The 26735-nt window shown below is 37.1% G+C and overlaps 1 protein-coding gene across 2 annotated transcripts in view; it reads left to right on the top strand.

The window, feature by feature from the left end:
• The window catches only part of ppp4r4.S (protein phosphatase 4, regulatory subunit 4 S homeolog), a 71574-nt gene that overhangs the window by 15506 nt on the left and 29333 nt on the right, over positions 1 to 26735 (top strand). For both annotated transcript variants that reach the window (XM_018232404.2, XM_018232403.2), the window contains exons 3-7: positions 9094 to 9196; positions 10378 to 10525; positions 13400 to 13473; positions 16709 to 16815; positions 19264 to 19371. In XM_018232404.2, coding sequence (XP_018087893.1) covers positions 9094 to 9196; positions 10378 to 10525; positions 13400 to 13473; positions 16709 to 16815; positions 19264 to 19371 — 540 coding nt within the window. The remainder of the gene's footprint in view (positions 1 to 9093; positions 9197 to 10377; positions 10526 to 13399; positions 13474 to 16708; positions 16816 to 19263; positions 19372 to 26735) is intronic.

Below are 26735 nucleotides of genomic sequence, written 5' to 3'. Positions count from 1 at the left end.
TTTTACTGAACGTTACCTCTTTAGTCTGAGTTGTCTTCACCATCTCAGACCAGACAAACAGCTAAAATGAAGCTAGATCTTCATCTAAAATGAATCTAGATATCACTTACATCATATCCTTTCTGCCGGAAATGCATTAAAGTTGAAAAAACACTGGCAACTTTTTTTATTTTTTTAAGCAAAAGTCCTAACTTAAAGGGATGGTTCACCTTTCTGTTAACTTTTAGTATGTTATAGAATGGCCAATTCTAAGCAACTTTTCAATTAGTTTTCATTGTTTATTTTTTTATAGTTTTATAGTTATTTGCCTTTTTCTTCTGACTCTTTGCAGCTTTCAAATGGGCATTGCTGGCTCCCTTCTAAAAAAAACAAATGCTCTTTAAGGCTACAAATGTATTGTTATTGTAACTTTGTATTATTGATCCTTCTATTCAGTCCCTCTCCTATTCATATTTCAGTCTCTTATTTAAATCAATGCATGGTTGCTTAAGATGCAAATTGAAGAGCTGCGGAATAAAAAGCTAAATAACTCAAAAACCTTCAATAATAAAAAATCTCTACATCATACTAAAAGTTATCTCAAAGGTTATCTATAAACTTATTTGGGTTAAAAATTTTCCCCAGACATTTGAGGGCCATGGAACATTAATTTTACAGTGGGCTCATGTCTAGGGCGTGTCTTTTTTATGTCTTTTATTATTTATGTAATAAAAAGTGGCCACTTTAAGCATTTGCACCAACATATCTAATAAAGACGTCCATACAACTTTAATGTACCCTACCTATTCAAAATGACCTAAACGTAAGATCACTAACAACTTTTCGCTAGGCACATTGATCGCTACCGAATCTTCGCTATGAAATGCTCGCACTGAAGAAGTATCGATAGCAAAAAGTCGCCAGCATTCGACGCCCAGGACGCAACTTCTCATTTTAGTGAATTAGCATAGTTATAATGAATTTGCGCTTGGCAAAGTTTGCAAAGCGGTCACTGGCGATAGTTCGCCCTTTAGTAAATCTGCCCCTAAAAGAGGTATTTATTAAGGAGAAGAAAAGCCTAATTTTCACCTGTTGGCATAGATCAATAAAAATAAAAACCTTCCACTCTTTCTGTCTCTTTGAAACTATGTTCTGAGGTCTGCCATCCTAATTCTTGGAAGATGAATGTTCTCTCATTGGTACCACTATCCAGTAACAAGCTGGGTATCTACCTCAGTAGAATGTAAATTTTATTGATAGATATAGATAGAAATAAATAAAATGTTATTCCTTAGGTCTAAATAGGGAGGCGAATGCCTTTCTCTAAAAACTTCATCCGTCTTTTTTCATGTAGCAGTTCCTATGCATTGCTTATGTTGCTTTTCAACAGTTTCCCAACAGAAATAGATTGGCTTCACTAACTTGAAGTTAATGAATTGAGTGGCTGAATCACTGACATTGAATAAGTGTATTATTTTCATTTCAGAAACATTAGAAAGGTAGTGCAGGTTACTTTTAAATAGTGCAAAGTATGTAGTGCAAAGAAAGAGGTGAGGTTATACTAGCACATGTCATGACAAGGACAATGTGAGGGTGTACATAATGTGTAGCAGTGTCCCTTGCATTTCTGTATAAATTAGCAAATTTGTTGCCAACTTATACACCATGGTGGGTACATTGTGTATTAAGAGAATAAAACACTTTTTTCCCCGTAACATGGTTTTTAATTTTCCTAATGTTAAACAGAAGTGTGAACGTTCACGATTAGTAATACATCTTTCCAGAACATATTTTTTTTCACTTGAACAAATAAAAATTAGTCATATTTTGGAAAGCAATCATTCTCTGCCTCCCTCCCTATACTTCCTCTATTATGTGCAATGAGTAATTTGGTTAGATGCTAGAGCAGTTAGATTAAAAGGAAATACCGGTAATGATTTGGCTGCACCCTGCTGTTTTGGGGCACAATAAGAATACATTGCTTGGAAGAAACAAATATAGAACATGTCAATTTTAAACAAAGCTGGAAAAAATAGGTAAAGGCTAATTTGTTTAAAAGAAATGTTCTTCGCTTTTTATGAGCTATTCAGTGGAAAAAGCTGCATTCACTATTGCGTATTTTGTATTAAAGTATTTGTATAGATGCAAATACTTATCAGCAGGCCCAGACTTCAACCTTATAATACTCTTCATGTACAACTATTAATAGGCTTACCTGTCTCATCTTTAATCAACCATTAACCAAGAGACTTCAAGCTTATAGTGAATAGGGTATCCTAGTACAATACTGTATACTGTTTAAGTGATATAATATATTTTTAAAGGGGAAATTGTGAAAATGAAAATGTAATATAAGCTTCTTAACTGAAATAAGAAACTTTCTAAATACAATCAATTAAATATTCTGCATCATTTATGAAATAATCAAGCTTATGTTCACTATCCCTCTCTCAGCATCTGTTTCTCTTCATTCTGTCTTCATGCAGGAGTTGGGTGTCAGATAATCATTGTTAGATCCATTATATTTTATGGGGGGGGGTACTTTTGCCTAGAAAATGTATTAGAGCTCACTCTATTAAAATCACCAGACATTATGTCTCTCTACATGCAGGATTTGTGCATTAGGCAGTTAAAGTTTGTTTGCACTGGAATCAGTTATCTGAGTGAGCTTTAATACACCTGCTAGGAAAGGAAGCCAGCTTTTTGTTGCAAGTCACATCTTTTACTATTTTTATAGTAGTAGTAAAATACGTGACTTGCAACAAATAGCTGGCTGCTGCAATTTTTAAGGCAGCTTAAAAGGGAAGTATCACAAAAATGAAAATTTAATATAAGCTTCATCATACTGAAATAAGAAACTTTCTATATATAATCAATTAAATATTCATCATCGTTTCTGAAATAATCACGTATATCTCTTCACTATCCCTCTCCCAGCATTTGTTTCTCTTCATTCTGTCTTCATGCAGCAGTCGGGTGTCAGATATTCATTGACAGTTAGATCCAATATGTCTTATGAGGGGGCTTCCTTTCCTAGCAGATGTATTAGAGCTCACTCAAATAATTGGTCCTTTTGGTGTAAAAAATCTATAAGGGTGACCCATGCAGGGAGTACTTGGACCAACAGCATTAAAGGGTACAAAGTGCTTGCATCCATGGGAGCTTCGTTCTGCACATAGTAAATGGATTTTATTCCAGCAGTAATTAGACTGACAAATAATTGAACCCTCTTTAGTGTGAGGCTTAAGAGGAAATGGCATTGGTGTTTGCACATTCAGTTGATGATGGCGCCTAAGTGCCTGCCCCGTCTACCTCTATTTATACTTTGCTCACTGTGTGATAGAGTCCTGCACGGGTCCATTTTTTGGAACTCGTACCCGACCCATACCTGCAATCCGCAACCCGGACCCGCAACCCGCATTCTTACCCGCTTGGACCTGCTACCCGACCCGCAAGTACCTTATTCACAACCCGGACCCGCGACATGGACCCGCTGACCATCAAGAATCAGGAAGTGCGGTCATTGTAAACCGGAAGAAACATCATCAGAAGTAGGCGTGATCAGAAAAAAAGGAGTAAAGTAGAAAGTGCTGTCATTGTAAATCGGAAGTGACATCATCGGAAGTAGACGTGATCAGAAAAAAGGAGTTAAAAATCACTATTGAGAAGACCCGCAAACCCGCAGAACCTCCAACCTACATCTTTACCCGCACCCGGAACTTCTACCCGCAACCTGCAGGGTACCCCAGGTCTTTGCGGGTACCCGACCTGCTGCAGGACTCTACTGTGTGGGGCATTGTAAATGAGGGTTTTTTTTTATCTGTTTCATCTTGATCAGAAGTTCTTGAAAAGACCAAGACAATGAACTGAAGTGGAGTGCTAACTTCTTTACTTCAAGTTCTGGTGCTGTGCACCATTTTGTTTCCCAACATGCTGAGCAGTAGCTTTAGACTGCACTCTCTATGTAATGCCTATTAGACCACTGCAATGACACTGATGTGCAGTATTAATTGTTTCCCTGATAAATCAATTTACACTGTTTTCCTGTTAACTCGAATTACACTGGCCTCACCATATTCATATCTATCCACAGTACAGATGTAGATTACCTACTATCTAAAGGTCTTATCTGCCACAAGGCAGGTGAGTCCAGATGTTTCATCCAATAAAAGACTCAGATTTTGATTATTTTAACAAATGCTTGTATTTCATAGCTGAAGATGTTTTATGTTGCATAATCATAAAAATATAAATCTTGAGGTACATCATTTATATATATATATATATATATACACATATACATATACATATACATATATTTGCTTTAACAGAGTGTGAATTTTTTCTTAGAGAAAATGAATCAAGGATTCAGATTCCGCCTACTGTTAAGCAAAATTACAGTGCTCACTTTTGGTTGCTCTGCACTTTCTCTTAGCAAATGCCATGGTAACCTACTGTTACTAGACATTGGGACAATACAGTAACCGTCACCATGTGTTTTATGGCTCATCTAATTGTTCCTTAATTTAACTGATTAACGGCTGGAAACGGAGATGCAATAAATAGCTCAGTGCTTGGATTCTAGGGTTTGTATAATTAGCAGAGTGCTTTGGTAAACGTTTCTACATTATAGTAGAAACAAGTTCAAAAAACAAGTTTGATAACTTGCACCTGGCAATAATATAACATCATAAGCATGTCTTCAACTTCCTCAGTATTTATGGACACTTGTTATCTTGGATTCTTTTATAAAGAAATTTAGAAGTAGTTCTGGCACACTTGCAGTTAAATGTATGCCAAGGAAGAACTATGTACTATAACCTTTAAAACAACATTTGCTACTTATTTTTAAATATAATTGAGAGGCCATTATTATTACTATGCTTTATACAGTATAACACCAATATATTATGCAGAGCTTTACAGAGGTATATCAGTTCCTTTCCCATTAAAGCTTATAGTCTAAGTACTTCGGTAATTTTCATCAGGGTCTTATTAGCCTAAATGTTTTAGAATTTGGGTTATGGCAGGAAACTAGAGGACCTAGAGAAAACCCACACACAGGGAAGACATAAAAATGTCTTGCAAAAGGACAGAAAATGACAACAATAGATTTTAGGTGAACCACAGAGGGGAAGTAAAGAGGAGAAGTATTTTTAGATAAGGAAAGAAATTAGGTTCAAATAGTAGAGGCATATGTGAAATGTATCAGCGATAAAAATAATACATGCATAATTGTGGAAGTAGACAAATAATTAGGCCAAGTTAAAAAATTTCATTAATGGTGGCTTTAAAGGGGAAATCTTTATTTCATTTTATATTGTTTACATTAACAAAGCATTAGTGAAAATAAACTATGAGAAACATGTAAGTTACAAATTGGAAGCCTATAAGTTGGGTAATATGACTATGCCTCTTGCGTAACCACCTAGAATGATGAACAAGATCAAGCTGTTGTTGTGTGGAACGTATTGAAAAATTGTAAAACAGGCCATACTCTACTATTTGAATAAACTAAGTTGTTAAGGCACAAAATGTCTCTATGTCCTAAATATATTGATAATGGGTTGAGTGCAGAGGTCCTCTTGTATTTGTCTTTATGCTTTTGTGGTCACAGCCTCATTGCACCCCCGCTCAATGGTTTTAAAATTTTTCCCTAGTTTATACAGGAGCAGTGACCAGCTCCATGTTGAAGCTCCCACCCTTTCTAGCTATAGTCAGGTGATCCCAGTGGTGGCCAATAAAAGGGCAACCATGTTTGGGAGTTTTAACCTTCTCTTTAATAATAAAACAGTAGCTTGTAATATATATATATTTCATAGACAAACCAGCACTCCAGTTATGTGCGTTATTTTACTTCTATACTGCATCCAACGTTTCAGTCCCAAAAGACATTGCCAAGGATGTGCGGTTTCGAATAGTGATTGTTTGGAATCGTTCCTCATGTCCTTCTATTCTCAACCAATAGGTTGATGGCATTTTTCTGTTTTACATGGTACAAAAGAATCGGTGAAAACAAATGTAATTGTAAGGGTAACCTCTTACAAACTGTTTGGGATTTAATTCAGGTTTTTCTTAATTTCAAAGTAAAAGTACACATGTGTTTATGTCATTTGAGTACTTGAAAAATAGGTTACTTTGACACATTTTCCTAATTTTATATTTTCCAGGATTTAACACTTTTTATTCCTTGTCCCCTGAAAGACATAAAATGGGGGTTCTGCTGTATTAATTATCCAAAGCTGTATCCCCCTAGCAAAAGTCACTATGATTGGGCTCTCTAAGGTTTAATAACTATCTCAGTGGACGCAAAGGGTGTTTCAGTATCGCCACCTTCTTTTTGTACATTGGGAATTTTTGTTGGGCTGTCTTGATAGATGGTAAATTTCAATTTCAATTTTTGAAAAAAAATTTGGTCAAAACTCAATTTTGAATTCAAAATCACCATCTTGAATTTGAGATTTATCACAGCTCGACCCTGGAAACAGTTCTAATTTGATACTTCGCCACCTAAAACGTTCATTTAGAACCATTTGAAGATGTTGATTCTCTTCTTGACATTCAGGTTTTTTTTTCGGAGGAAAATTAGATTCAAATTCGATTCAAATTTGATTCGAATTTTTGGGTCGTTCCTATTCAATCCAATTAATCATAAATAACCTTCCATTCGAGTTGTGAGTACATTCAAATTTATTAGAGTTAAAAAAATTTCACATAACTTTCAAAATTTGAACTTTGATAAAAGGCCCCCTTAAAGGAATACTGTCATGGGGAAAAACATTTTTTTCAAAATGAATCAGTTAATAGTGCTGCTCCAGTAGAATTCTGCACTGAAATCCATTTCTCAAAAGAGCAAACAGATTTTATTATATTCAGTTTTGAAATCTGACATGGGGCTAGACATTTTGTCAATTTCCCAGCTGTCCCAAGTCAGATGACTTGTGCTCTGATAAATTTGAATCACTCTTTACTGCTGTACTGCAAGTTGGAGTGATATCACCCCCTCCTTTCCCCCCCCCCAGCAGCCAAACAAAAGAACAATGGGAAGGTAACCAGATAACAGTTCCCTAAAACAAGATAACAACTGCCTGGTAGATCTAAGAACAACACTCAATAGTAAAAACACATGTCTCACTGAGACACATTCAGTTACATTGAGAAGGAAAAACTGCAGCCTGCCAGAAAGCATTTCTCTCCTAAAGTGCAGGCACAAGTCGGGGCAGCTGGGAAATTCACAAAATGTCTAGCCCCATGTCAGATTTCAAAATTGAATATAAAAAAATCTGTTCGCTCTTTTGAGAAATGGATTTCAGTGCAGAATTCTGCTGGAGTAGCACTATTAACTGATGTGTTTTGAAAAAAACATGTTTTCCCATGACAGTATCCCTTTAAGTGTTTGATAAACCCTCATGTTTTTGCAGACAAATATAGATTTGATTTATTATACATTGAAAAAGGCCTGGCTGCAATAAGGTTATTTTAGAAACATTGTTACCTTGACAACTATTAAAAAATGCATTCTTTTTTTTTTTTTTTAAATTCTGATTTATTGAAAATTTTCAATAGGGTACAGAAAGAAGAAAAGGGGGGTAATACACACAGGGAAGCCACAAAAACAAAAAAAAAAAAAAAAACAGGAGAAGGCATAAAAAATGCATTCTTTTTGAAGAACCTGTAGATGAAAGTTCACCCATTTTGCAAACTAAGAATAAAATCACAAAATATAATCACAGATTATAAAAATGTATAATTTTACTTTTAAAAAAAGATTTTTTATTCTCCTATAAATAGATATTGTGTGTTTGGCTACTTAACCCTTACCTTTTATGCTACATGTTAGAAAATGTCATATTCCATTAAAGAGGTGGTTCACCTTTAAGGTAACTTTTATTATGTTATAGAAGGGCCAATTCTAAGCAACTTTTCAGTTGGTTTTCATTATTTATTTTTTTTAGTTTTATAGTTATTTGCCTTTTTCTTCTGACTCTTTGCATCTTTCAAATGGGCGTCGCTAACTCCCTTCTAAAAAACAAATATTTATTGTATTGTTATTGTTACTTTTTATTACTGATCCTTCTATTTAGGCCCTCTTCTATTCTCTTATTCAAATCAATGCGTGGTTGCTAGGGTAAGTTGGGCCTTAGTTACCAGATTGCTTAAGATGCAAATTGAAGAGCTGCTGAATAAAAAGCTAAATAACTCAAAAACCACAAATAATAAAAATGAAAGCCAATTGCAAATTATCTCAGAATATTACTCTCTACATCATACTAAAAGTTATCTTAAAGGTGAACAATCTCTTAATAGACAATAATTAAGATAATATATGGATGTATTCGGTTCAACAATGACCGCAATATTATTTTAACTGTGTGCATACAGATAGATAGATAATAAAACAACAACAATATATATATATATCTATATATCTATATCTATATATCTATATATAAACATAAACACACACACATACGTATTGGATTTATCATTTGTAAACCCATTATCCAGAAAGCTTCTAAATATGATTTGCCATTCCCCATAGATAACTATTTTAGTAGCTTTATGCATGGTAAATCAAATTATGGAAAACCATATAGTGAATATACACCCTATTATAAAATACAAATAAAAGTACAAGGCCGACAGCTGACTTCATATAGCCTCATATTTTAAAACGGGGGTACATTATTTGCCACAATACCTATGTTTCCGTGAGTCATAGGACACTAATTTTATATGTAACTCTGATTATAACGCATCATTAAGCACAATATTTATAATGTTTTGCAGGACAGCACACTAATGCCAAGGATTTTATTCTCTTTTTTTATACTTTGTTACTGCTATCTTCATAATAAATGTGCTCTAATGTGAAGCTCCTCTTTTGGGTCTTCGTGCTAATCAGCAAATGTAATAAAGTTCATTCATTAGCTCTATCAACAATAAATCTATTCTGTAACTGGAATCTGTGCCTTAGCTGTGAGTCATTTTCAGCTTAATAAATATTTGCTGGGTTATGCTGTAGATATGATACTTTCAATGATCATACAGTATTTTGTGTTCCCTTACCTTTTTTCTCATCTCGTGCATTTAATTAATTATTTATCATTGCAGTTCTGGCCAAGATATTCAGGGGACAAGTGTTGTTGCCAATCTACCAGTCTTAATACGTCAGAGTCCTACAGATACACTGCGGAGAGTGGTGCCAAAAGTCAGAGTAAGTTTGATACAAGCTGTACTGATTATGTTCATTCTTGTATCTTCAGGATGATTAACATAATGAATTGATATAGATTTAAGCATTTAATTAGGAAAAATAACAGGTCATCTACCCATTTTTTTATTCATGATCCATTTAATCATCCAGTCTGCTGGATAAAGCAGATCAGTGCAATTTCCAATCAACATCAAGGCCATATTTACCATATAGGCACCTGAGTGCTTGTGCCTAGGGCAGCAAATGTAGGGCCTTGTGGGCAGGGGCGATCCTGGCCCCTCCGCCACCTGAAGCAGCAGCAGTTGCTGCTGCCCCCCCTCCCCCAGAAATTTGCTCTTAAAGTACCAGGAGCAGCATTTTTACTGCTCCTGGTACCTAGTGGGGCGCTGCCGCCTGAGGCGACAGCCTCAACTCGCCTCATTGGCGAAGCACCTCTGCTTGTGGGCCTGTGCAGAAAATAATCTCTTGCTAAAAAAAAAGGAATTCCCCCTAGCCTGCCACTGGATAATTTCAACTAAAGCCAGGTAAACCCAGTGTTTCTTGATATAATATGGATTATGACCATAGTATTCATACAGTCTTTAAATCATGAGGCTTTACACTTTCATGCTCTGTTTTTACCTCAATTTTATTTCAATTATTTTATCATTTTATAGCCCTAAAAACTGGACACCAAGCATTAAATATCCATGTTAGTCAGGTCATTGTACCTGACCCTGTAAATGCCTGGCTTAGGACTAACAATATATACCCAAACATGTGCACATTTATTACTTCACCCTTATCAATCAAAATGTCCATTCCTCAAAGTAAAATAATATTTCAGAATTGGGAGCAAGAGATTTGAACTGCAACCAGCACAAAGATTTACCTCTCTTTGCGAAGGATTTGGGGGTTTGGCCGAATCCAAAATAGGGGATTTGGTGCATCTCTACTTACAAATATAAACCTGCAACATGTTTCACTAGCAGGTTAGCATAAAGACCACAAACTCTGTTTAAACATGGACATTGGAAACATGAAACTGACCTCTACTAAAGACATCTTTCTGATTCTGGCATTGAAGTGGCGTTTAGTCTGCACAACATCACAAACCGCCCTTCTTTTGAGTTTTCTGCTAAAAGATGTAAATTAAACTGTGCTATTAATGTTATCCCATTACATTATTCCCTTTTTGACAGGAGGTTCTCCATGTTGCAGGAGTGGAGATGCAGCTAACAGCTGCTTATTCGTTCCTGACTATTTTACAAGAAGAATCCGTATCGATCCATTCATACTGCCACTCTTTCCTGCAAATCATTTTACAGAATCTGGATCACAGAGACACTGGTGAGGGTGGCATATTGTTTATTGACAATTATATGTTATATATACAGTATTACTTTTTTCAAAATATACTGTATTATGTAGACATGTCTTCATAATGATAAATGAAAACATGTCTACCTAGCAATCAATAAATATAGAATAGATATCCTTCCCCAAATGTCATCCTCATACCTAGACTGGGCCCTCTCTCCACTTCTTTGGGCTCTGTATTTAGTCTAAAGATAAAATTGCAGCTTGCTGACAGGAGGTGGTTGAAACTGTTTTAATTTCCTCAAATATCTGGTTTTTAATATAATAAAGTTCTATAAAAATGTTCAGCTCTGTTCTTGTTTACTGTTCTCACCACCAATAAACAAAAACATTGTCATCCCCACGCTCCCACCATGTACCATTTGTCTAACTTAACCAGCAGAGCTTGCTTTTTGTGCACCACACCCCCCCAGCAGTTAGGGTTGCCACCTGGCCGGTATTTTACCGGCCTGGCCGGTAAAAATGATGGTTGATCCCAATGTTATAATTAGGAAAAAAAGCTAAATATATAGGAAGGCCGGTATTTTTTTCCAGAAAAGGTGGCAACCCTACCAGCAGTATATGTACCCACTTGCAGTGTATAACTTCTCATCTGTTTTTATCAGAGCATAGTACTTTTTCCAAACACATACCAAAGTGTGTACTCTCCCAAAAGTAATTCCTTCCTGTTTTCCCACAGCATTGTTCTCTCCCCTTCTGTTTCCCCTCCCAACTATGAACACTCTCCCTCTCATGCCTATCCACTGCATCCTCAGTTCTGCCTTCCTCCTAGTCCGAAACCTCTATTTATGTATAATCATTACTTTATTTCCAGACATCATACCGCCATCTTTACACATTCTGCCTCTTTATATCACTTTGTATACCTGCCAACTAGTCACAATATTCTGTTGAGGCATTAAACAGCTAGTAACACTGAAAATTAAACTGTTTTGTATGCCTATAAACCAGGCATGTCCAAAGTGTGGCCCGGGGGCCAATTGCGGCCCGTTTTTAAATTTACACCAGCCCTCAGTCTCCATCATGAAATTAATAATAATGCGGCCCCCCAGCACAGTGCAATCAGGAATCCCATAGCAGTAATATTAAGGCACATTAGTGAAAACGATCTGCCACTTGGTTTATACTGCTGCCTGTGTGCTGAAGGTGTTTAGCAATAGACACATACTGGCACATAGTGACGCACCGCTCTCACCTACTTCTTTGGTGTCGATAGACGTACTGACGTGCCAGTACAGTAAACTAAAGAAGTATGGCGTCACTACGTGCCGTTACGTGTCTATTGCTAACACCTTCAGCACACAGGCAGCAGTATAGACCAAGTGGCAGATCATTTCACTAATGTGCCCAAATATTACTGCTACAATTACTCGATTCCTGTAATTTAATGTTAATGGTTCAAAGAATGTCGGGCTGAATGGTCGGCCCCCCACACATTTTCACCTCAGCAAATCTGGCCCTCGTTGCAAAAAGTTTGGGCACCCCTGCTATAAACAGTTACCCTACACCAGTAAAACCTGTGTGTCTACTTCAGGAACACAACACTGCTACTACTGCAGCAGCAGCAGCTGTGTAGCAATGATGGAATAGGTAAAAAGGGGGAAGAGAAACTTGTTTATACAGCAGAAAACAGATAAACTCTGTAGAATACAGTAGAGTTAGTTCTCACATCAAATGAGATTAATGGCACTCTACAGGACAATACAATTAAAATTGTCTCAACATTTTTTGCCAAAAAATAGCTTATTTGTAGGCTCTCGATCAACCGTTACAATATTCAGTGTAAATTTACAATTAAAATGATATTTTCACTTTTGTGAGGTTTTTTTCCTTTACATTCTATATTAATTCTATTTAGCATTTTACACACTGCTGCATTTTGAATATTGCTTTTTGTCTCAGAAATACAATGGTTATTGAAATATCACACGGGTGTATTGTAGTCTTTTAGAATATTGCTGACTATGCTGGAACATTTTATAGTGTATTTTAAACTGGTCTTTAAAAATGTTAATGCTTACATGGGGGTTGCAGTAACTACTAAGGGGGAAATGTAATAAAATTCACAAAGAGTAAACCTTCGCGAATAAAAATTTGTCGATTGCAATGTAATATTCTTCATTAGGCTTTTATTGCAATGCAAATCTTAATTGAACCTTTAACACCTGCTCTGCAGTTTCGTTAAATATTTTGTCGCTAAAAATGGTTTACAGTTGCCAAAATTAATTACATATAATGCGAACGTTCGTAAGAGCAATTTGGTCGCAAACTTTGCGAGGAAGTTGTTGAGGTCTTTAATCAGTCAAAAATTGTGCAAACATGATCGCTAACTTTCACAAGCGTCTATATGAAAAAAATTTGTGCTAGCGAACATATTAATTTCCCCTTTAAGTTTTCTGCTTTAAAACCTGACTAGCACCCAAGCTGGCAGTATTCTAGTAACATAACCTCTCCTTTGACTCTTTACTTGATAAATGTAAGCTAAAACTGCTCCCATGTCAAACCAAACATTCATACAAAAGCCACAAGTGAGGCATACCTAAAGTAGAGCAAATATATATATTCATTGTTATCCCTTTTTAACATATCTATGCAGTGCTTTGCAGAGTTCATTAGTCCCTGCCCCAATGGAACTTAAAAGTAGATTTATCAGGGGGCGATTAACCTGCCTGTGGGATGTTGGAGTATGGGAGGAAACCCATGTAAACTCATTGCAGATAATGACCAGGTCTGAATCCACTGAGCCATGCACTTGTCTCTCAGACACTTGATTACCAATAAAGATGTTGTGATTGTCTCAAATTCCTTTTTTTCTGTTTTTTTTTGTGTGTCTTTGTGAGACAGGGGTTAGCAATGCATGGCTGGATACCCTTCTTGCAGTTATAGAAGTTTCACCAAAGGAGACCATCAGGCATGAGGTAATTATAGAAAGTATCTAATGTTTTAATTTAAAGGGATACTGTCATGGGAAAACATGTTTTTTTCAAAAGGCATCAGTTAATAGTGCTGCTCCAGAAGACGTCTGCACTGAAATCCATTTTTCATAAGTGCAAACTGTTTTTTTTTTATATTTAGTTTTGAAATCTGACATGGGGATAGACATATTGTCAGTTTGCCCAGGAGCCCCCAGTCATGTTACTTGTGCGCTGATAAACTTCAGTCACTCTTTACTGCTGTACTGTAAATTTGAGCAATATCACCTCCCCTCCCTGCCCTCCCCAGTAGGCTAACAACTGAACAATCGGAAAGTAACCAGATAGCAGTTACCTAACACAAGATAACAGCTCCATGGTACATTTAAGAACAGCACTCAATAGTAAAAATCCAAGTCCCACTGAGACCCCATTCCGTTACATTGAGTAGAAGAAACAACAGCCTGTCAGAAAATAGTTCCATCCTAAAGTGATGGCTCTTTCTGAATGCACATGACCAGGCAAAATGACCTGAGATGGCTGCCTACAGTCCAATATTACAGCTAAAAAAAATACACTTATTAGTCCAGGAATGATTTTTTTTTTATGGTAGAGTGAATTACTTGCAGTGTAAACAGTGTAATTTATAAATTAAATCCACACACCATAAAAATCATGACAGAATCCCTTTAAAAGAATCGGTTCCATGGTTATTTAAGATATGTGCATTACTGACAAGATACACAAACTCCAGCTTAATCTTTTAATGTAACAATTGAAAAACCAATGAATGGACGAGTAAGCTAGTGATGTGCGGGCCGGCCCGATCCCCGCGGGACCTGCGTGTCGGGTTCGGGCCAACCTAGCACCCCACCTTTCCGGGTTGCAGGTGGGTGTTGGTTGAGCTCTTTGACTACTCTCCCCACCCGCGACCTTCTAAATGCCAGCTTCCGACTAAAGGGTTGAACTTTTATGGGCGCGCCTGTTTGCCCTGCCCCTTTTGTGACATCATTGGCAAGGAGGGTTGGCACGGGTCTATAAAAGGAACCCAGAAGTCAGGTGGAGGGAGGGCGGGTCATGAAAAACTCGACCTGCACATCACTAACATAAGCAATGTATTCCTACAGCAATTTTTTTCTATGTTTGCTTCCTATTGTGTCAGCTCAGCAGGGGGTTTGTAATTCTGTTTCTTATAACGAAATACAATCATTTATAATTGTCCCTTTCGCCAGAACTTTCTAATTACACTTAATGCTGCTCCTTGGCAACAGGAAGTTTTAGCTGGAGGCATCTGCATTGCAAATAAGCTTTTTGTGACTTTATACAGTACTTATGAAATACATTTTTCTAGGCAGACAGAGTGAAATTGCCAAGAGACCAATTTAGGCCCATAAATGAATGATATTGTTTATGCCAACTCCTGCAGACTTTCAGATACAGAGGGTGTTCCATATTTAGTTGCACAAATGGACAATTTGTGGTTTACCAGTAAAAAATATAAAACCTTTATCATTTCTGTTTGTCTGCATTGAGTAGACTGGGATTTCATATTCTGAGCTGATGTTTGCTAGCTCTGGAACATAAGAGTTCAATGCATTTTCATTTGACACAAATAGAAATATACGCAAAATATTGAGTGTTTATCTCTTAAATTACCAGATAATAAGAGCATGTAATTTATTGAATTATTTACATAGCATTAACACAGTAAATATTGTGTTAAGTAAAACAGACTTCTGTGCTTATATCCGCTGAGTACTTAAAATCAGTTGCTTTGACACATTTGCCTGATTTTATATTTTCCTGGGTATTTTGCTATTTTCTGCCATTTAAAAGGGTAAAATGGGGGTTCTACTATAGCGCACTATGAGCAGATGACCCCCTGGCAAAATTACCACATAATAAAGTGATCTAAACAGCTGGAACACATTGCATCAAGAAGCAAAATTAATTAATTCAAAATTATATAAAATCAAAAGGTATAGACTGAAAATCTTATGTAAAATAAGCATTTTTCTAAATATGTTGTGCCCTTCATTTCTGTAACTTGCTACTGACAGCTTCCAAATTTTGTCTTTACTGACTTGAAGATGTGAGTATACAACCAATATAACCTGTAAACAGAGTTGGGGAACAACACAAGCATGAAACATGTTCCTGGGGGGTACCAAATAGGACTGTAATTGGCTATTTGGTAGCCACTTTGAGCAATATCCAAGGGGTTGGTGAGCAACATGTTGCTTCCGTGCCACTGTTTGGAGATCACTGCAATAGAGGATTCACTGTGAGGGACAAATCAAAGTGCTTTTTGTATTGTTTGGTTAGTGGTGGTATCGGACATCAGAATTTAGTGACATATGACTGTAGTTATTTGGCTGATAAACACTTTACAAGGCTCTGCATTTGGTGATCTAGTAATATAATTGTGCTGTGAAAAAAGCACATCAACTATAGTACCATCTAATGAAGGTATCTTTTTTAAGGCCCGAGGGAACAAAGCTACTGGGGGAGATAAGTCGCCCATCGAAAAAAAATGCTTCTTCGGGTGACTAATCTCCCCCCGAACTGCCTCCCCACTGGCTACAATCGCCGGCGGAATGGCACTCGGAGTGCTTCGTTTTCTGAAGTTGCCTCACAAGGAAACTTCAGACGACTTCAGAAAATGAAGTGCTCCAAATACCATCCGGCCAGTGATATAGATTCTAGCCGGCGGGGAGCCAGTTCAGGGGGATTAGTCGCCCGAAGAAGAGGCGATTTGTAGCTGGGTGACTAATCTCCCCTAGTAGCTTTGTGTTCCCCTGCCTTTATAGACCTAGTTCTGATAATACTGTTGATGTATGACTCACAAGGAAATTCAAAAGAACATGTGAAAAAGTAAACAAAGGTCCAAGACTAGATGGTATTTATCCCAGGGTTCAGATTTATTTTAGCCAGCTACTTGATTTGGCCCAATCATGCTAAGAAAGGCTGAATTCTGGTTGAATATTCTACCAAATCTTGGATTCGGTATATCCCTAATAAGCAGATATGTACAATTAGCAAGGCAAGTTTTACCTGGATATACCCCAACAGAGTCATGTCAAAGGAGCACTACATTGGATTATCTATGTGTTTTATTTCTGTGTAATCAGCCTTAGTGTGAAACACACTATATTTTACCTTGTCTTGCCTGCTATGGCTTATTCTTCTATTTGTTCTAATCATTATGATTTGTTCATGTATATCTGTATATGTTTTATAGATATTAAATCCACTTGTTTCAAAAGCCCAGCTTTCCCAGACTTTGCAATCTCGTTTAGCTAGCTGTAGAATCTTGGGAAAACTTGCAAGCAAGTTTGAAGCTCACATGTAAGTAACATCCCTGTATTTTTCTGTACTCCTTTCCCATTACCTTGTTTCATTGTTAGGACATTTACATGATTTTGTGCTGAAGGTTATTGCCTTATGCCATACAGTGATTACAATATTTTTAAATGTTGAATGGCTTGGTTGTGGGTCGGATTCGTAGAGCATTCTGACTGGTGTCAGTTTGCCTTTCAGATAAATGCTAAAGAGTTTGTGTGATATTCTCAGTAATTTAGTGCATTAAACAAAGGAGAAGCTAGACTGCAGAAACTAAGTATATGAATGTATTTATCGATAAGGCCTAAAATATTTGAGTGGACAGTATATTATTAACATAAGTGTAAATAATAGGGTATGTTAAAAAAGATTTCAGTGTTGTCAAACTATAATTTGCATATACAATTTAGGGGCAGATTTATCAAGGGTTGAATTTCGAGTTCATGGGAGTTTTTTTTAAACTCCCATGAACTCGAAATATGACCAATTAAAATTGTTTTAAAAAATTTAATTTTTTATTTTCAGGTGAGTAGGATCGACACGCAAACTGGAATCGATTCAAATCGAAATTCGATTTGAGTTTTTTCTCTGAAAAAACCTTGAATGTCAGGAAGACTTCAAACAAATTCAAATTGATCCCAGGACGTCTTCCGTAGGCTAAAACAGCAAATCAGTAGGTTTTAGGTGGCGCATAGTCGAATTAGAGTTCTTAAAGGGTCCGTGTATGATAAATTTTGAAAATCAAATTCGAATTTTTTTTTAAAAAAAAAAACTCTTATCAAATTTTAATAATTCCCTATTCTAATTTGACAGTTTTGGCCATAAAAACTTGAAAATTCGAAATTCAAACTTTCACTTCGACCCTTGATAAATCTGCCCCTTAGTATTTGGAACAGTGAAGAAATCCCTAATTTAAATGGAGCACTAATGTAGGCAGTGTTTAAATTCAAGGTGGAGATGTGCATACAAAAAAATATGGCAGATTGCATGTCTGGTATTAAAAAAAAAAAAAAAAATACATAAATTCAAATCAAATTAGTTGAACACTTTTGGACAAATTAACAAATATTTATGCTTTATTAATGTATTAATATTTGTTCATAAATGGAAAAAAAAAATCTGGGAGACCTTCTGTTATTAACTTAATAAATCTGCCCCCAAGCCCTGGGATCACTTCAGAGTTTTAAATTCTGTTTTGTACATTCCACCCCCATCACAGTGCTTAATTGAATCATGAGTTTGTAGCCTTTCTGCATATATGATAAAAGAATATATCTACCTAATACAGATTTCATAAGAAATTATACTACCATATTAGTTTTCTGCCTCTTTTAGCTGCATTTTCCAATCTGATTAAATTGTATTGATTGAATTGATTTCCTGTCACTGGCTCTCTATAGACATTGCCAAACAGGACCATACACCATGGAATCTGATATGTTCCTTGCTTCAATTACACATGCTTCTGGTTGGCAATAAAGTTAGAGTTCTGTGCCCTTTATATAAAACAGCTTGCAGCCTTGATATTCAGTGTTGGACTGGGGGACCCAGGGCCCACCAGGCCTGCGGCCTCAAGGGTCCCCCAGCCAAAAATTCCTCTGTGTCGCGATTCCTTCCTCCTCTTTCTGCAGCACAGCCGTAAAGTAGAGAGAGAGCAGGAGCAGGTCTGGGCCAGAGGGGCCCAAAAGAGCTGGGGCCCACTGAGTTTTTTTCATGTGTCCTGCCGGCCCAGTCCGACCCTGTTGATATTTTAAATGGTCAGAGACCTCCTTAGTACTCCTAGGGGCAGATTTATGAAAGGTCAAGGTGAATTTTCAAATTAAAAAAATTTGAATTTCAAGCTATTTTTTGTGTACTTCAACTAGGGAATAGTCCAAATTCGATTTGAATTTGAAAAAGATTCGTACTATCTCTTTAAAAATTCGACTTCGACCATTCACCATCTGAAACCTGCCAAATTGCTGTTTTAGCCTATGGGAGACCTCCTAGAACCTATTTGGAGTCAATTGGTGGACTGAAAAAATCAAAGGGTATTTTTGGGAAAAACTTTGATCCGAATTCAATCTAATGTTCTATTACTTCGATTCGTACGATTCGAATCCGGCCGAATACGGACCTATTTGATCTAAAACAGACCAAACAGGCCAAAAAAAAAACTTTGACTTTCCCTTGATAAATATGCCCCCTAATGATTATAATTTACAGCATAGCGTACATTAGCCTTTGGTTGAAAGTGTTCACCATTTGATAAGTATGCTTCTAAAAATCCTAAAGGAATGAAAAGAAAGTGGGTGAATTTTTCTGTGGTGAGCCCTAATTTCACATTTTGATAAATCTGCCCCTTAATGTATTTTATAATTAAGTGTTTGTTTTATAGGAGACCTACATATGCATTATTTATAACACACAACAGATATGTTTTATTTGCATTCAATGAATATCTGTTGCTTTCAGAATAAAGAGAGATATACTCCCACTGGTGAAATCCCTCTGCCAGGATGTAGAGTATGAAGTGCGATCGTGCATGTGCCGGCAACTCGAATTCATTGCTCAAGGTGTAGGGTGAGTACATTATTCGTGTATAGCAGCATGCATGTTTTTTATTTATACATAAACCGATTTTAGACCTTTTTAATGAAATCTACAGACTGCTAAAGGAAGAGCAATATAAGCTGACATTAAACTCCCCTTTGGACAGCCTTCATTAGTTCCTATTTAAGCAGCTAGGGTGCCCAAACTGGACAAAGATGTACTTATCTGGCAACCTGTCAAAAATAGCAGATCTTTAGGTCTATGGCCAGCTTATTATACTGCCAATATATTTCCAGTACTTTATGGCTTAACAAAAAATATAGCATTGAGATTGTTAAGAGAAAATGAGAATGGAATTCATTCAAGTTAACACGGTCATGTGGAATATTTGAAATATGTGGAAAAGCAACCAGGCAAGTAGAAAAGACATTTCTGAGACAAGTAAAACTTTTTCAGTCAACTAAATTGGTTGATGGCAGCAGAATGAAGGTAGAGCTTTTTGACTTCTTATTTCCTTCTCTTTACACCATTGTGGAACCAGATAAAAAAAGGCTTCCTCTTTATAGTCCCAGGTTTTAAGTTAAAAGAGACTAGATCATCTGAGAGCAAATATATAGAACCTGATGGTGTCAACCCAGCCTACTAATTTCGTCAGTGGTAGCCACACTACTTTACATAATAGTCCATGACTATCAATTCAGTGCCATTATTCAACAAGTAATCCTGTTCTCAGCCTGATAGCTAGAGGTCTGTTTGTTCAATATCTGTGGTAGAACTTTCTTGGATAAGATTTTGGAATACATATAAAATTACAATACTTAGATTATGTAAAATCCAAAAAACAAGAAAAAGGAACAGGAACTCCAGCAGTATTAACTGGGAAAAATGTTTATTCCGAGTTGTGGCACACTGTAAATGAATTGGAAATAATCCCCTTCTTCAGTTTATACTTAGATTATGTGCCAGCATGGTTTTATGTTATACAATTAGCAAACATTGTTAAATGCTATGTTTGTATATTTGCTAAAAGACAACACAAATTCTTGGTAGTAATACACAATGTGGACTTCTGTTGGGGGTTTCTGTAAATTAAAAGGATTCAGGTGCTAGTCTGCCAAGGCTTATAAATTCCTGTTGTGGATAAAAAAAAGTCTGACTCAAGGAGAAAGCATAATTTCGACTCATCATAGTTACCTACCTTAACTTGAGTGTGCCATGGAGTTTTGGGTGCCAGATCACGGGTAGGATAATTATCAGCAGCTAAGAGTCCCGAGATGTGCACCTAAATGGTAAAGGGGACAAAACAATTAAACTTGAAGGAAAGACTATCAGACTTGGATTTTAATTTTTTGTGGAGGAGAGCCACTTCTGAGGTAATTTCATAGTTCCCTACAAAGAGGACATTCTAGTCAAATGGTCTGGGAAAGTAGGAGGACCCTAGTGTGCCTGGGCTTGAAGGAAGTCCACCAGAGGCTATGCAGTACTGCCTGCAGCCCCTCCCAGGCAGAAAAGACTGTCTAGAAGTGCAGGATTGGGGGCTACCCCTGCTGAGCACAACCAGAAGGCAGGAGCTCCAACAGCACACAGAAAGATTCCCTCTCAACCTGCCAGGTTGCATCAGAAATATGATTCTACTATTGATAGGGCTGCAGATTGCCAATGGGATCATATTGACATAATTAATTGCTTGAGTCCCCTGTGTGTGTACAAGTCTTGCATTTAAGCCGTTACATGGGAGCAGCTACATTTTTGCCAAGGAAACAAACTTTGGGGAATACAACACTACCCAGTTTCCCAGTCTATCTGTCTGATTAACAACAAGAAGTTGTACCCTTTGTATAGCGGAGATTTGCTGTTTGGCAAGGTTATGCCAGGCCAATTATCATATTATACAGTGGGACAATGGAAACCCATTAAAATGAGGACAGCATCAATGTACCCATATGATTCTTCCCACCACTGTACCCATGTGATCCTTGCCCTACTGGATTTTCAAATCTGGCTGATAGATTGATATGTGCCAGATATTGGTCGGGCAGTCCTTTCTGGGGACCTCATTCCTCGACCGATAAGATGTTAATTTGATCTGGAAGTAGCTGCAGCGTTCATCAGACTGTATGGCCACCTTATGATGGATTGTGATTTTTTTCTAGAAGGATATACCAGAAAAGGCTAATCTGTGTGACATTATATCAAATGCTTTACCAAAATCAATCACAACCACTGCAATCCCAAAGTTTAGGTTTCTGTTCACAATTGTTTACAGTTTGCCACATTTTTAGAGGCTTAATTTAGCTGGTGACTTTCAAGTTTTTTTCCCATCTTTGTTCATGTGGTTTGTTTGTGTATGTGTTTGCAATTTATATAGCTGCATGGAAGGAAATGCACCAAGGCTTGCTGTATGCACTATTTTTCAATTTATAAATCCCTTGTAAAATGAATGTGCTTGTATCCATTAAAGAAATTAAGGATTTTGAAATGTCTTAAAATTGTCATTGTATTAATTAGGGCATACCCGCAATGCTGTTCTGTATAACAGAAAACAAAAATGGCTTCATCTTTTGAATTATTATATTATCTTTATTACAATTATGTTATAGTTAATATATGCATATTTTTATTTATATAGTGCTATATACACAGAGCTTTACATTTCAAGCCGTACCAGAAAGTATGGAGAAAACAGTCAATTGATTTAGCGAGTTGTAGTCAATACTTGGATTTAGTAAGTTATTCTTTGCTTCGGGAACCATGACAAACATTTTAATAGCTCACTTAAAACAGGAGGGTTATTCTAGCAGCAGACTTTTAATCAAACAGAAATAGAGACACAGTAGGTGGGAGAGCAGGCCACTAACTAGAAGAGTGCAGTTGTATAGATTATGGGTCTAGATTCATGTTTGAGCAGTTGCTTAAAAAAAGAAGATGCTTGGATCTCCACTTTATGGAAATAATTGGTGTACATGTAGTTAGAGAAGAAAAGGGTCAGTGAATTTGCTGAAACATGGTACCAGTAATGGTCTTTTATTCATTATTAGGAACAAATTTTGGGTTCAGTGTAAGTGCCATAAACAGTGTACCTGTGTTGAAAGCATTTGGATGTGTTGTGTAATGTCCAAATGGGTTTGGGGTAGGTACTGTATATTTACGTGACTTCTAATAGAGCCAAAGTTGGAAGCACATTGAGCAAATTTGGAGTCGATTTGGTACTGATCTGCTTGAAGTTTGAGATAAAAACATATATTTACCATTGGATTGGTAAATATTGGACCAGTGTTGTTAGCTGAGTACCGCAGGGCTCTGTACTATGTCCCTTGCTTTTCAACTTGTTTATTAATGACCTGGAGGTGGGCATTGAAAATACTGTTTCTATTTTTGCAGATGATACTAAATTGTGCAGAACTATAGGTTCCATGCAGGATGCTGCCATGTGTGATTTGTTTAAACTTGGGAAACTGGGCAGAAAACTGGAAAATGAGGTTCAATGTTGATAAATGCAGGTTATGCACTTTGGCGAAAATAATATAAATGCAAGTTATACACTAAATGTGTTTGGAGTTTCCTTCAATGAGAAGGATCTAGGGTTTTTTGTAGATAACAAATTGTCTAATCAGGGGCGATCCTGGCCCCTCTACCGCCTGAGGCAGCTGCCCCCCCCCCCGGAAATTCGCTCTTAAAGTACCAGGAGCAGCATTTTTGCTGCCCCTGGTACCTAGTGGGACGCTGCCACCTGAGGCGACAGCCTCAACTTGCCTCATTGGCGAAGCACCCCTGTGTCTAATTCTGGGCAGTGTCATTCTGTAGCTACTAAAGCAAATAAAGTTCTGTCTTGCATAAAAAAGGGCATTAACCAAGGGATGAAAACATAATTATGCCTCTTTATAGGTCCCTGGTGAGGCCTCATCTGGAGTATGCAGTGCAGTTTTGGACTCCAGTCCTTAAGAGGGATATAAATGAGCTGGAGAGAGTGCAGAGACTAAGTGCAACTAAATTGGTTAGAGGGATGAAAGACTTAAATTATGAGGGTAGACTGTCAAGGTTGGGGTTGTTTTCCCCTGGAAAAAAGACACTTGTGAGGGGACATGATTACACTTTACAAGTATATTAGAGGACATTATAGACAAATAGCAGGGGACCTTTTTTACCCATAAAGAGGATCACCGTACCAGAAGCCCCCCCCTTCAGACTAGAAGAAAAGAACTTTCATTTAAAGCAGTGTAGGTGGTTATTCTCAGTGACGCAATAGAGGTTGTGGAATGCACTGCCGGGTGATGTTGTGATGGCTGATTCTGTTAATGCCTTTAAGAGTGGTATGGATGATTTCTTGGACAGACATAATATCAAAGGCTCTTGTGATATTAAACTCTATAGTTAGTATAGACATGGGTATATATAATGTATGTGAAAGTATGGAGGGGTGTGTGTATGGATGCTGGGTTTTCATTTGCAGGGGTTGAACTTGATGGATTTTGTCTTTTTTCAACCCAATTTAACTATGTAACTATGTATCAAGTTTATATTTATCAGAAAGTATAATTTAAAAGTTATAGAAGAATGTGATTATTGGGGATTCATTCAGTGTTATGAGTGGTATAAAATCCACTCTGCTATTTTCAAAGTATTACGTTTAGATTCCTTCTCAGCTGATGACTCATGACTTACAGTCTTTTAGTAAATGGATTGGAACAAATGACTGTACCATCATGTTGTGATGTGCTTGAGATACACGCCACAATGTCATCCACAAAGGTATTGAAAGGCATTCAATTGTAATTGCATGACTACAGTTTACCTTCATTTAGATAGAGTGCCCTTGGCTCAGATGAACAGATGCCTGCATGTGTTGTATACTGATCAGATTCTTCATTTCATTTTCCAAGAACATTACTAGATATCCAGGCCAAATATATATTTCACTGTGGCAAATCAATAGCTACGCTGTACATCTAATCCTGTTTCATATTATATGCAATGTATTTTTGTACACAGGGCAGTTTCTCTAATTTTAGCTTCTATCGGAAGTAATTGTTATGGTGTTCAGTTCCTGCATATATGGCTTTGTCCTAAATTATGAAATGTAAATAGAAATAGAGTTTAAAGGAATATATCAGTACCCTTCAAATGTTTCTGGAAATATTTGGTTCCTAAAAAGATGCTTTATTATAAGGGATACAACATGCCAGATGCCTGTTCTGACCCCCTTTGTTTTAGAGGGAAAAAGAGTGGGATAGCTTTTAATGACTTGGGGAGGCAGATTTATCAAGGGTCGAATTTCAAATTCATGTGAGTTTTTTAAATCTAATGAATTAGATTTTGCTTAAAATTCGATTGGGTGGTTATTTATTAAAAAAAATCGAAAATTGGACGAATTTTACCGACCCGAAAACTTGAATCAAATTCGACCAAACTCTAATCTAGTTTTTTCTCCAAAAAAAACCTTGAATGTCAGGAAGGCTACTAACATCTTCAAATTGGTCACTGGACCTCTCAGGGCCGTATTTACATAGTGGGCGCCCCTAGGCCCAGTGCCATTTGTCGCCCCTGTCCCCTCCCCTTTATTCGTGCAAATTTTCATCATCTGGACCGGAGCAATGGGGATTGGCGCATGGGAAATTAAAAAAATTATCGTATCTTCAGTGTATCCCCAGTGTTTTTGAATCTATGTGGGTGTGATTAGGCAGCATGCCGCCCCCCTAAAATCCTGCCGCCCTAGGCTCAGGCCTTGGTGGCCTTTTCACAAATCCGGGCCTGGGACCTCTCCCATTAATTTATACATGAATTTGGCAGGTTTTAGGTGGCAAATAGTTGAATTTTAATTCTTAAAGGGCCAGAGTTTTGCCTAAGTTTCTAATTCTTAAAAAAATTCTAATCGAGTTTGGATAATTCAATAGTTGAATTTGACAGTTTAGACCATAAAAATAAAATATAATGCAAATTCGAATTTTCAATTCAACCCTTAATAAATCTGCCCCTTAGTCTAGAAATAAAGGCTTCAGAATTATACTGTCCCTTCTTTAGATTTCAACTTTATTTTACTAATCAAAGGAGAAAGATTTCTTAGGGAGTTATTTATCAAAGTCCGAATTTATCTCAATATTTTCTGCTACAAACTCCGATAAAATCTGCTCTGGTTTTTTTCACTTATTTATTATTACATTTTCCCAAAAATTTGCTTTGCGGGGGCAAAAAACTGATTTTCATGATTTTTTCAGATTTTCACAGTTTTTTAAGATTTTTCAACCGAAAACTCAGATTTCTCATGCTTGTTGCCTGAAAACTTCAGGGTATTGCATGAAACCCAGCGCACATCAAAAAATCATTGGGACTTCTCCCATTGACTTATATGCAACCTCGACAGGTCTGAGATGCCAGATTTTCAGATTTTAACTTTTCTATCCTCGGGGTTTAATAAATTCCCAAAAATTTGTGATTTTTTTAAAAGTCCGATTTTATAAAACAAAAATCATGAATTTTTCTTGATTTTTGCATTCAGAGTTTAGCAAATAACCCCTTTAATATATACATAAAACTATACATGTGTTTCATTGCTTATACACTGCAATAAAGGCAATCTAAGCTTCATTGAATTTCAGAGCCTTCATTGAATGGGGATTAAAGATTTGCTCCTGACAGAGGCAGGTGCAAATTTGCTTGAATGATGGAATAACAAAGTGCATTGTGAGCAGAAAAAAGGTTCTAAATCGTATCAGCTCTCAGAAATAACAGATTAGAGAATATGTTAACTTTAGTTGAAACTACAGCCCATTTTATGTCTAAAATCCATTGTCTGGAGGGGATGATTAAATGCTTTCTAAAGAGGTGTGATACTAATTGTGCCATGCAGTCAGGGCTGGTCCTATCACATGTGGGGCCCAATTGGGACCATGTTGGCGGGGCCCCTAGACAAAGTGTTGCTGGCTACTGACACACCAAGTATTTAGGAAAATAAGGGCATACAGGCACAAAATAGAAAGGAAAGGGGCAGACAAGGTAACATAATAGGGGCACACAGGGTAAGAGAGAGAGGGGGAGGAAATAGGAGAGTGGACTGGGCCAATTAGTTTGGGGCTGGGCCAATTCAGCTTGGGAGCAGGCTTGGTTGGATTGGGGGCAGGCAGGGCCTATCAAGGTTGGAGGAAAGCTGGGCCTATGAGAGTTGGGGGCAGGCTAGACCTATGGATTTGGGGATGGGCTGGACTCTCAAAGTTGGGGGCAGGCCAGGCAGCATCATGTGCTGAGGGAAATATTATCTGTGGTGCGGGGCCCCCCAGAGGTGCGGGGCCCAATTGGGCCCAATTGGTCCAATTGGCCTAAGGCCGGCCCTGCATGCAGTTGCTGCAGCAAGTTTGGTTAAAAAATATCCAGTTTTCATAAAATCATGTTTTAAAACCATT

Source organism: Xenopus laevis, chromosome 8S (genome assembly GCF_017654675.1).
Source record: "Xenopus laevis strain J_2021 chromosome 8S, Xenopus_laevis_v10.1, whole genome shotgun sequence".
In the NCBI taxonomy this organism is placed as follows: Eukaryota; Metazoa; Chordata; class Amphibia; order Anura; family Pipidae; genus Xenopus; species Xenopus laevis.
Note: the sequence above shows the minus strand (reverse complement) of the source record. Positions and strands in the feature narration are given on the sequence as shown.